We start from the raw sequence: 12884 nt of genomic DNA, 5'->3' as shown, positions 1-12884 counted from the left end.
CAAGGTTCTGTTTGTCACATAATGACACTTAAGTAACTTCACTTTGCTGACGAAGGCCCTGGCATATTGTTGAAAGCTCTGTAAAAAGCTAATAAGTGAACCTTAAGTGTAGAATTTTATTACATATATTTGTTCAAGAGGTTGAGAATAAATGTTCACGATAAAAATACAGAAATAAATCATGTCCTTTTCTGAATTACCACTACTACAAAATTTAATTTTATAAGTCCTCTGCTTTATTGTAGCTCTACTTATTGCCAATTTATGACTTTTTCATTTGAACAACGATACACATGTTCATGTTACTGTGTCTGTGTTAAAATTTATGTTACACATAATTTATAGTAATAGCAGAGTATGTTTCTCTCTTCTGTCCTTTCATGTATCCTTCACTTCCATTCGTTTTTGCAATATATAATTTATTATAGTATTATAGACATAATTGTTATTGTGCCAAATGCATAGCAGTAGTTTTGTTTTGCTAGTTACTCTGATTTCTACCTGTAGTGCTAAAACAATAAGATTAAAGAAAAGAAGAAAAAATAATGTCAAGAAGAGTTGCTGGCTGTTCCATATATAGTGCATGCACCACCTGGGAAACTTAATGTTGATGTCTAAACCAAGAATAATGGAAATGGAAGAAGGACATTCTATATAAGTCACTTTGTATAATAATCATACAGCCCATGTGCAAATCAGAAAAAGCTAATTTAAAGGCAAGCCCGAAGCCATGCTGCTTATCTGTGAGTCACCAATTTACTCTAAATCAAATGAGCTTCTCACATAACAAAGGATACTGGTTAAAAAATGTTTTTTTAACTCCATAGAAACTGATGTTCTTAACATAGTGAATGCATTACTTCTGTCTGGCAGCTTTCTTTCATCCTTGAAAACTGCAACCTAGTTACCTTTACTGTCAGCAACTTCCGACCCATCTCAAACTTACCTTTTTTAGGCAAAATTATAGAAAATCAGCTAACACACTTGTTAATTTTAAATGACTGTTTTGATCGATTTCAATCAGACTTTCGTGCCAATCACAACACAAAGATGGCTCTTATAAAGGTTTTAAATGATAATCGTTTTAATAGTGATTTAGGCAAGACATCATTTTTAGTGCTTTTAGATCTTAGTGCAGTCTTTGATAACGTTGCTCACAGTCTACTTAGACTGGGAAACTGTGTTGGTTTTTCTGGAACAATTTTAAAATGGCCGAAATCATACTTGGAGGGCAGGGATTTTTTTGTTGCTATTGGGAACTACAATTCAAAATGCATGCCCTCAAGGGTCAATTCTTGGTCTGCTTCTGTTTAACCTGTACATGCTCCCACTTGGCCACATCCTTCAGAACAACAACCTTGCTTATCATAGTTATGCTGATGACACTCAAATACAAATAAATAAGTGGATGTCTCAAAATTTCTTGCAATTAAACAAAGAAAAAACAGTTCATTTTATTTGGCAGCAAAGATAAGAGGCTCAGGGTTGCTGCTCACTGAAAGGACAAGGCACTAAAAACAAAAGAGGAGATTAAGAACATTGGTGTTTTAATCGATTCTGACCTGAGTTTTAACGGCCAAAAGTTACAAGTTTACAAGTTATGTAAAAGCAATAGAAAAATCAGCATTTTATCATCTTAAAAACATAGCCAAAGTCAGGGACCTTAAGACAAAACAAGATTTTGGGAAGACTGATTCATGCTTTTATCTCCAGCAAAATTTATTACTGCAATGGACTTCTGACAGGACTTCCTAAAAAGATCATCAGACTCCTGCAACTTATTCAGAATTCAGCTTCAAGAGTTCTGACCAAAACCAAAAGGACAGTCCACATCACCCCAGTTCTTAGATCTCCACACCGGTTTTCAGTAAGCCACAGAACTGATTTTAAGGTCTTATTACTTATTTATAAATCTCTACATGGAGTTGGCCCTAAATATATAACTGATATGCTTGAGCAATATAACCCTGCAAGATCTCTTGGATCACTAGAGACTGGACTGCCAGTGGTGCCCAGGGCAAAATCTAAACAAGGAGAAGCGTCTTTTAGTCATTATGCAGCACAGTGCTGCCTGATCTTAGAAATGCCCTAAACCCTGTAGCTTTTAAATCCAGACTGAAAACCTTATTTTTCCCAAGCGCTTTTAACTAAATGTCTTTATTTTGCTCTTTTTCAGTCATGTTGTTTTAAACTTTGGATTTTGTTGTTATACCTTTGTATTGTGTTGCTTTAACTCTCTGTACAGCACCTTGAATCAACCTCTGTGTATGAAACATGCCTCATAAATAAAACTGCCTTACCTTGCCTTGCCTTAAATATCAGAGACCTTACTTTACACCAATCGAGACAACTCTTCTGTCTACCAATATTTTCAGTAAAAATAGAAGTCAGAGTTGAGAACTTTGTCGTTGCTAGTATTCTGTCTGCATGAAAAACTCACTAATATTACACCAGCTTTAACAAGATGATATTTTATTTAGAGACTAATGAAAATTAACAATATAAATAATTGTTTACATTTCTTTTTGGAAATTTCTACTTTAATGACATGTGTGAATTGTTTTGAATCAAACTAGCCAACTCCCTTTTTTTGTAAATGTCAGTTGTTCAAAGTGTGTATCGCTTGTGTTAAGTGTATCTACTTATTCTTACAGTACTATGGTATGCTCAACAAACTGCGATCCTGTATTCATTTATGCCATCTCATTTTGACTTTGTAATGAAACAGACTAAATTCTTACTGTGAAAATACATGTGAAATTGTCTAAATCTGATTTTGCATTAAATAACTTACCTGGCCTGGCTTGGCATCTTCACATATAGAGGCTTCGTATGGTGTGGCCAGTTCAGGAGGATTGTCATTTACATCCAGAATCCGAATACTCACTGCTGAGTGGGATGCCATGGTGTGGTTATCTATATGAAAAACAGAAAGAAAATAGATCAATAAAATCTGTCTGCTGGATGTCGATATATTTTAATAGAACTGTGGTGGATATAAATATCTTTGCGTGACTTTCTATGAGACGAACCACGGGTGGTTGAATAAAGTAAGACTGCTACACACAACACTGGGGCTTGGTAACTGGCTGATTACGGTTCTGATCCTGTTTGGAGTGTGTCTTAAGTAACAGGCTGTCTACTTCGACTTGCATTTTACTTGCACTTAGGTAACTGCAACCTGATGTGTATTTTTAGGTATCAAGTCTATTTTCTTTAGACATAAGTGAAGATAAACTGAAAGTGCACAACTACAGTGATTGTGTATAAGGCTGTGAGTGCAGCCAAAACGTGGCAACAACAACATAGCAGTGCTTCGGCTGAATGCATTCAGTATAGACATCGACAGAGGACTTCAGTTGCTGCTAAAACTGCTGGCATGCTGATTTTGCTACAAGTGGCTGGTATAGACAAGGTATAGACAACACAAGTGTGTTGACAGTGCTCGGAGCCCAGTACACAATCACTGTAGTTTTGCATGTAAAATTGAAGAAAATAGACTTGAAGCATAGAAATACACTGAATCATAAGTAAAACGTGACCTGATACATGGCCTATGTAGACAACCATATTAATTAAAACGGGAGTGTATCTGTACCATCAAATGCACGTGAGATGGATGACAAACACAGCTGAAACGCTTTCCGTGTAGACAAGTCTCAGTGCTCTATCATCTGCTTCCAGTATGAGTAAGACAAGACTTAGATGGAATACAATTTTCCACAGGGAAGCAGGTAGTTGGTTTGGCATTGTGGCTAAGTGCTGAAGGGTTTTAATCTAATGCCTGCTCAAATTGCACCCATTACCTGAATAACACTTTCTGGCACCAGTGAGTGACATGAAAATGGTACCAAAGATTCCATTTTTGTCTCCCACTATCTGATAATGACACTACAGCATATAGCTGTTTAATAGTCTGAGTGCAAGAGGCACACCTCAGCACAATGATAATGACAAATAAATGCTTTTGACAAAACTGCAAATGTAGTGCTGTAATTTTATTTCTCATGCCATTTTCAAATAGATAAAACAAGAGGAATAACACCACAATGCACTCTCTAGGCATTTTTCTTAATGGGCCAAAATGTAAACGTGGGAGTGGAGAAGATTATATAATTAGTACAATCAAAACCCACTTCAAATTAGCGCGACTTCTTCTTGAATCTTAATTCCCATTCTTAATCATATGATAATGTTTGATGGAGTTTCCATTTTACTCATAAAACACTATGTATGGTACAGAAGGGAGCCTGAGGCCCCCAGTGCCTCTGTCTGTGCATGTGTGTGTGTGTGTGTTAGAGAGAACGTAAGTTGGAAAGGGAAATAGAAAGAGAGAGGGAACATTATCTCTGTGTTAAACGAGTGATCTGGTTGCTTCAAGTGTTGGTCTGGATATCCTGGTTAATTAGAGTACACAGCTTATGAATAAATCAGTATACACAGCTGTCACCACCCAGTTCATGCATTTGAGCACCACCATACAGAAAATGTTACAACATGCAGGCACTGACAATTATCCACTAGTGGAAAAAACACACATAAATCCTTGCAGTAAAAGGAGCTCCACTGAATGAATTTAAATAGCTGTAATTATGCAAATATAGCAGATAGTTAAGTATAATTAAGTAAACTCACTCTTTAAAGGTGCAGTGTGCAGAATTTAGTGGCATCTAGCAGAACAAACTTGGCAGAAATGGAATATAATGTTCATAAGTATGTTTTAATTAGTGTATAATCACCTGAAAATAAGAATTGTTGCGTTGTTGTTCCTGTAGAATGAGCCCTTTATATCTACATAGGGAGCGGGTCCTCCTCCACAGAGCCTGCTATATTGCACCGCCATGTTTCTACAGTAGCCCAGAATGGACAAACCAAACAAAATACTGATACTAGATACTGAAACAAAATTGACTCATGATTGTTTTTTGATCTGGCGAACTTGGACAACCACAACTATTTTAGGGTAATCTTATGGTCAAGAGGTTTGGGAAAGATGAACTTCGGGAAAGATGAACTGTCTACCAACAGTCAACAAATGTAGACATTGCTAACTTCCTGTTTTGCAACAGCATCCTCCCAAAAAAGGCCATGGACTGTTTGCATGATTGCAAGAGGTTACTTGTTGAACTGTTGCCACTTCCTCTAATGGCCCTGGAAACTGAGGCTCTTAGAAACTTCAACTTAACTTCTTTCTGCAAAGCCAGTCTTTTGCTGTCTTTACATATGTTTTTGTGATAGCTATTCCAAAAAAAAGATATTAAAGCTTACAGAGTGACATGTTTTGGGGCACCAAAATAGCTCCACCCAGTTTCCTCTTTGTTGCCAACATCTGAATTTTAAAGCTCTTGCAACAACATGACGAGGGTAAATCCAAACTTCAGGCTTCAAAAAGTACAACAGAAACCTTTGGGTGAACTCAGCAGCACTACTGTATGCCCATGATTTTCTTTAGTCTATGAAAAAGACAGATGACTGAAATGTTGACAGCTGGCATATAGGTGGGCCACTGGGTAGATAATAAAAAGACAAAACAGGTTTACCAAGGACAGCAAGGCAAGACAGATAATCAACAGACTATTGCAGACAAATTCTCAAGCTCTCTCCCTCTATCTCACCACACAGTTCTGCCCAGCAGTGGCACAGCAGCTAATGAGAATGCTGGTCTCAACTAATAGCATAATCCTCACATCAATGCAGGGTTTTAATTGACTGCTTTTTGCCGGAGCAGCAAGAACATAAATGCACAGAGAGCCCCACCAGTGCTAGATATCTCTTCTCTTCTTCTAATTTTGTCTTCACATTATGCTGCTGTCCCTGCTGTGCCAGAATGAAAACCAGCAATCATCAGATGTTACACATTTTACATTTCAATTCCCAGAATTGAAAACAGATGAAACTATGCGAGGATGCCCCGCCTCTACCCATCCCAAACTCCCTCCATGGGGAAAAAAAAGGAGTTATTCAGTGAGACAGGTTCATTCATCTGGACCAAGTGGCGCTGTTCTAAATCTGTCTTCAGATAGAGAAGAAGAATAAAGGGATTTCAACAGATTATTGGCATGCTCTGCATCTGTGCGGCACTCACCAGCTGTTGCGAATCTTTCAGAACGACTGTGTAGTAGATCTCTCAGGCACTGAATTATACTGACATAACTTCAGGGAAGACAGATAGAGGATGTGTGAGTGTGTATGCATGTCTTTGCATACATGTGCGTGCCTGCATGCGTGTGTGTGGGTGTGTGTCAGGAGTGTCATGCTGCTTGTGACCAAATGGTTCATCTTCTTTGCTGGAGGAAACGGTCTGGTTTAAAATGTCACTTTTGTCAGGAGGGGGGAATGAGGATACAAATGCACTCAACGGTGTTTGCTTCTGGTCTCTTTACTGAGCCAGAGGCCTGGCCATGCAAGCACAGAGGCTACAAAGTATTATGAGCATTTTTCTTTGGTTGCATAGATCCAATATTACACAGACTCACCGGTGTCCAACCAAAATCTCTTTATTACAGTTAACTTTGTGTGTGTGTATGTGTGTGTGTGTGTGTGTGTGTGTGTGTGTGTGTGTGTGCGTGTGTGTATTTAAGACCTGACAGCTGCGATAAATGCCCCCCATGTAAATAGTACAAAACATTTCAAGGCCCTCTGAACACAGTGAATTACTGAAAATATTCTGGAAATGTGTCTAATTACACGGAACATGCTTAAAGCAAAACTAAACATTCCACCATACTTCAAAGACGAGGGTTTTCAGATTCAGGTGTTGATTTATATCCTTATCCCTGCCCTCAAAAAAGTTAACAGTGAGGCGAGAAAAATAATAATCACGCTCAGATCCGAGTTGCTTATTTCCATTACAGTATTCAGACAACAAAATCATTTTCATCACTATCAAGACTAAACACTTCAAGCAACTGGGAATACACACATGTCTGACACACCAAGGAAATCAAAACATGCTTCTAGTTTTTCACTGTGCTTGTGCCATGATTCCCATGACAGAAAACCTTCTAGGGCCAAAATGAATGCAAACAACACTCTTGGTAAACCTTTAACACCAAATCAATACATAAAAATCACAATTAGACTTTTGATGTAAACACCAATCAAGCACAAACAACTTGGTTTCCATCCTATCGATATGAATATGATTCATAATACATGATACAACACCAGATAAACAGCTAAGCAAGTGATCAACCAAGTTGCCAAGAGCAACTCAAAGACATGCTCAGTATAAACACAATTAGAAAAATACTATACACACTAATTGATGCTTCATAAATATAACAAAAACTGATGATTGTAAAAATAGAAAAAAATAAGAATTAACATCTGTTCTTCATGCGATGTGTTTCTTTAATTCTTCTACTGTCTTATCCAAATGTATATTCCTTATAAAACTGTGTGGCAGCTGAACAATGTAACATAATTAAGTCTTCACTGCCCCTTTGTAGTGTGTCAGTACAGTATATATAAAAGTCAGTTTGGTTGACTTCTTTAAATGCAAATAATATGAATGAATCAAATTGACCAATCAAATTCTGAGAAAAATAAATGCCCACATAGTAAGTAGATGCTCCCAAATTGACAATTTATTTAGTTCGATTACAACATTTTGACATTGTGTCTTCATCAGATAATATTCAACATATGACTAAGAGGGTCCTGATTCGCCACAGGTGTGAATCCCAGATTGAGCCATTCGATCGATACACATTAAATTATTTCAATATTGTCAACACAAAACTGAGAGATATCATCTCTATATAAATCACTGGGGTGCAATCAAATGTTTAACTCCCAGGAAGAAAAGATCACTTATATTTATGTCCAAATTATCTGATGACGATGTAATGTCATACTTGTATTAAATAAAGCGTATATTCAGTGTGGGCACCTTTTCATCTTGAGATTGTCTTTTGCCCATGTACCTGATATCATGATGGGATGTGCATACACTTTCTTTAGGCACTGTGTTGTTTATTAGCAATCCTCTTGACCAATCAATGAAAAGTCCTATACTACAACAAACTGGGGAGATGCACAATTTCCCCAAGTTTCATCAAAATCCAATTAGTGGTAATGGTCCCTCCTCGGGATAATCAGTGCAATAATATGAATTATGAACATGTTGCAAATCAGTGGTGGAAGCAGGAGTTCTCTTTCATCAAAATTAACTGAGTTGGGTTTGAATCACCAATGGGCGGATGATGAAACAACATAATAGAAAGTTCACTCCACATTTATCCCAGTGAAGACTGCTACTCCTTAAAGCACTCTATATGGCAAACACATAAGAACACAACAAACAACATTTAAATAACTCTGATGACAGTAGCAGTGTATGTAAGCATTTATCTTCACAGTCATTTTAGACTAATACAGTGCAAGTGAGCAACTCTGTGGCCTTGAGTGCCAGAGACTCCCCACAAGCACTCTATATACTGTGCATGACCGCTATTTGACAAATTAATTGTGTCAACTTAGCAAGTGTAGGAAAACAAAACACAACACAACTGTTTGAGTATTCAGTATCTTCTCCTCCGCAACTACACTGGCATGTGAGTGATTATATAACAGAACAGAGCAACAGAACACATCAGCAAGGTCATAAACTCTAGTCCCTAATTACACATTATTAAATCTCCCCCATCCTTGTTGACAGATGTCCTCTTCACTACAAGAGCATCTACTTCATTCATCCAAACAGAACACTTTAAACCTCCAATGGTGCATAATTTGTAAAAAAAAAAAAAAAAAAAAAAACTAACATCCTCTTTTGTGTACTCTGTTACCATATTTCATCTCATTTTGACTGTGAACCACATATTGCACTCTGCAAATTCGCATTTTCCAACTTTGATTGAAAAGAGACATTAATTTCCCCTCCCAATGTTGCAACAAATGTGTCATTCATTTGGAGTCAGACAGAATATTGTTCTAATGCTGTAAAAATCAAACAGTGTACATTTGTTTGCCAGACAGCAAGTGAGAAAAGTTATGCTGTAGAAAATGTCTCTTCCCTGCAATACTGCGAGAGATAAAGACTTTCCAGCTACTTTTGTATCTTTCTGCCCTCTGGGTGATTCTCCTTTTTCCCACCTACCTGTCTGAGTAAAAAAGCAGTTTTGCAAGGTGATATCATACTTGCTATCAGTTTTCGAAAATTATATGTCACTCTAACTTACCCCGATATGTTTCTATGGAGAAGACTGTCAGGAAGCACGAGTACCCTGGCTAGTGACAGTGCAGTTAAATGCTCCTCCTGTTCTCAGGAGGTTCTGTGTTCTATGGAAGGGAGACAAATACTATACAGATGAGGGGTTGTTTTCTCTTTTACAGAAACAATGTCTGCAGGTAGAAATGCTAGCAGTTCTAACTTTTCATTGGGTGAATTTGAAGACATGCTTTATGTGTATGTGTGTATATTTGTGTTTGATTGGAGGGATATCAGTCCTGCACACTCTGCTCACACTTGCACTTTAACTTAAACCTCTTTACTTAGTCCACAGACACATGTGTGGTAATTGACATTTAGTGTGCTTCTCGCAGCTTTATAGCCCGGGTTAATCCTAGGGCACAGACACCGAACATTGTCAGAAAGCTGTTGTCACTTGTCCAATACTGATACAGTGGCAATACAATAGTTCAAAGGTCAGTAATGGACTGGGGAATAATTAAGGGTTGTGCCACAAAACTCTAGTTTTAACAATGTCCTCAGACAAGTTGACCTTGTGGCTCTCCAGCCTTAATGAGCAGAGACACTCAACAAAAAAGACCAAAATCATTATGGAGAAAATGAAGTCCTTTCTCAAAATACTCTAGCTAGCTAGCTGCTTTATAGCTATTTCCCCTCCAACCCCCCTCTATTCCCATCTCACTTATGGGCCCTTTTTTCCTTTCTATGTCTCTAGATTTTTTTTTTCTTTCTGTTTCCTGTCTGTGTGTGTCTACAGCTCTCAAGGCTCCATGAGCTAACAAGCGATATAGAAACTGGATGGAAATTCTGATGGCGTTGACCACTGACTCTGTCTGTCCAGATGTTTCCTTGGAAGGCAATGTGAGAGGCTTTATCTATCAAGTGCAGGCATGTGTTTATGTCTGATATTGGAAGGGGTAGGGCTGCTTTAAATGTTCAATTAACATTAAAATGTGCCTATGACATAATGCCAAGCACAAAGAGGCAGAGCACAAAAGCGTCCAAATTGCTCTGGGAATTTCAGCTCAAAAAAGAAAAGACTCACAGCCTAATTTTGTCTTAATGTTTGTATTGAGTAAGTACAAGAGGTGGGAGACTCAAGAAACATGTCTTGAATGCCCCACCACTGGTTCTGAGAAAACATTGATAAAAAGACTTGACTTGACTTTGACTTGGATTTCATGACTTGAGACTTGACTTAGACTTGAGACAGATGACTGAAAAGTACTTGACTTTTTTAATTAAATATTTGCATTTTTCTAGATTTTGAGAAGTTATCTTTTGTTCTTGAAACATGAGTGTGTGATTTCTAGTGCAATGCGTGCAAACCTGGCAACCTACTAGGACATGGCAGACCAGCAGAGGCCAATGCACGAGACAGCTATTTGGATTCAAGGATTATGTTGTCAATGACGGAAGTAAGAGGAGAACAGCGGTATGCAAGGTCTGCAGCTCAAAAATCAGTGACACGACCAGCACAGCATCCAACTTCATCTATCATTACAAAACCCCCCAAAAAAAGGGTTTGTGAATGTGTCTTTTTAGCGAACCTATTGGCTGGTTTTTGTCGTACTTCTGTTTGCACTTTAGAGCCCTTTAGAGCTATAGTGCTATGTTATAACTTCAGAGCCCGACTCTCCATTGTTGTTCATTTAGGAGGTTTGTTAATGATTGCCACAAAATGTCAAAAATTTTCGTTAATGTTGAAAATAAAACTCAACTTTTCATGACCATTGTCTTTTAACCTATTTAAATGTGTATGGAAACTGGGATAGATCATCAGAATTTCATATGACTTGACCTATGACTTGCTCGACCTGAGCGATGACTTGACTTGTCTTGCTTGACTTATATGTAGCAGGGACTCGACTTGCTTGATTCTCACCACAGTAACTTGAGACTTGCTTCCGACTTGCACATGTGTGTCTGGTAAGTACTATTCAGTTTAGGCTGTATTGATTATTGGAGTAATCACAATGTGAGGCTATATGAGAGAAGAACAAATATGAAGACATTTTGAAATCAACTTTGTTTATGTGCATTGTTTTCTTCTTTTTGTGTTTGTGATGGTTGATACCAGTTAGATGCAGAATGCAATCTCCTCTGCTTTCACTGCAATCACAAAATCACTTCATCTGTATAAGATTGAAAAAGCGGGGAATACCCAGCCCCCTCCTTTCTCAAGTTTACTTCAAATGGTATAGTAATAACTTCTCAGCTTTTCCAAGTTATTACATTGTTCATTTTCTTTGCTATGACAAAAAGACCCATTGCAAAAAAAAATCTAAATTCTTCCTTCATTTTCAGTGATGTGTTTGTCAGATCTAAGACAAGTTATAAAATGATGACTGTATTTTCTCCCTGGTATCAGAAAGATGACACTGACAGTGCGTTGATGGCTACCACTGAGGATGATGTCCCTGATGGCTTGGCAGAATAAATGAAAACTATCTCAGCACAGATTTCAAACAGAACAGTAGCATTACCTTTACTGATATACAGTACAGTGAAGTTGCAATTTTGTGATCCAAATGTCAAGAAAACAGTAGCTCAAAACATAGGATTGGAACCTGCTGTCACTATCAAATTCAGAAACAGGGCTATGTTTTCAATTCTGAACATTAAAAGCATATTTTTCATTCACACGTAAAACATTTACCAGTACATGCTACAATATGGAAAACTATAACTCACAAAAATGCACAAGTACAATTTGCCTACACCTATAATTACTGATTTTAGAATTAATTATGATTAATTATTATTGTTATTAAGTCATTTTTTTCTCATGAGACTTACTGTATATTCATTCTTAGATGACAAAGTTGTTAAAATCTTATGTCCATTTCACTACCATATATTTCCTTCTTCTTTCCTGTCTTTCTCAAAAAGCCACAACATTCTACAGCTGAAAAAGTGCGAAAAGCTTTGGTAGCTAATGATCACAGTCTGAGGTTGTCACCCTTTATCACCTCTGATGGGAGTCAGCAAATGCTGGACAGCTAATTCAACTTGTACAGTCTCCATCACTGGCAGGTGCTGGGTGTCAACAAGGCTTGCCAATCATCAGCTGAACAATTTTCGTTGCCCGTCATCTAAGTTGTAGTTTTTCTAGTTCCCTTCAGTGATATGAGAAGAGCATATGGCTGCTAGATTAATTGTGATTGTGAATGATTATCAAGATTAAGTTTAATTATTTGCTCATTCCAATGCTGATAAATTTGTCCGCTGTATCCTGCTGCAACCCATTAAGGGTTTCTTCCAGCCTTGTTTTGACATGCTGAGATCCAAAATGATCATAGCAAGCACATAGAAATATCAAAACCTTTTTAAAATCATTTTGGCTCCTACTGTACCTGATAGAGACAATTATACCGACTTTGTGGGATGAAAATGTTGACAGGGTGAAGAGCTCACCAGACGATAATAATATCACACTCTTCATAGTAGTATGAAGATGTACAAATCCTATGTGTGATAAGATCATTTTCGATTGGGAAGGGATGTACCTGCTTCTACTGCCTTCACAGTGATATTGTGCCAGCCTGCGGTCTCTCTGTCCAAAATCTTGCCCAGTGTGATGGCACCAGAATCAGGATCAATATGGAAGATCATCTCCTGGTCTGTGGTCCGCTCGATGGAGAACCTGTAACAATATATATGAAAAAATAAGACATAGATGTCGAGA

The 12884-nt window shown here is 37.7% G+C and overlaps 1 protein-coding gene across 2 annotated transcripts in view; it reads right to left on the bottom strand.

The window, feature by feature from the left end:
• LOC121894715 (cadherin-22) overlaps positions 1–12884 on the bottom strand; it is a 180782-nt gene that overhangs the window by 27050 nt on the left and 140848 nt on the right. For both annotated transcript variants that reach the window (XM_042407515.1, XM_042407514.1), the window contains 2 exons: positions 12706–12842; positions 2795–2916 (listed from right to left, as the gene is read on the bottom strand). In XM_042407515.1, the coding sequence (XP_042263449.1) occupies positions 2795–2916; positions 12706–12842 (259 nt within the window). The remainder of the gene's footprint in view (positions 1–2794; positions 2917–12705; positions 12843–12884) is intronic.

This window comes from Thunnus maccoyii, chromosome 3 (genome assembly GCF_910596095.1).
Source record: "Thunnus maccoyii chromosome 3, fThuMac1.1, whole genome shotgun sequence".
Taxonomy (NCBI): Eukaryota; Metazoa; Chordata; class Actinopteri; order Scombriformes; family Scombridae; genus Thunnus; species Thunnus maccoyii.
This window is presented reverse-complemented; position numbering and strand designations above follow the sequence as displayed.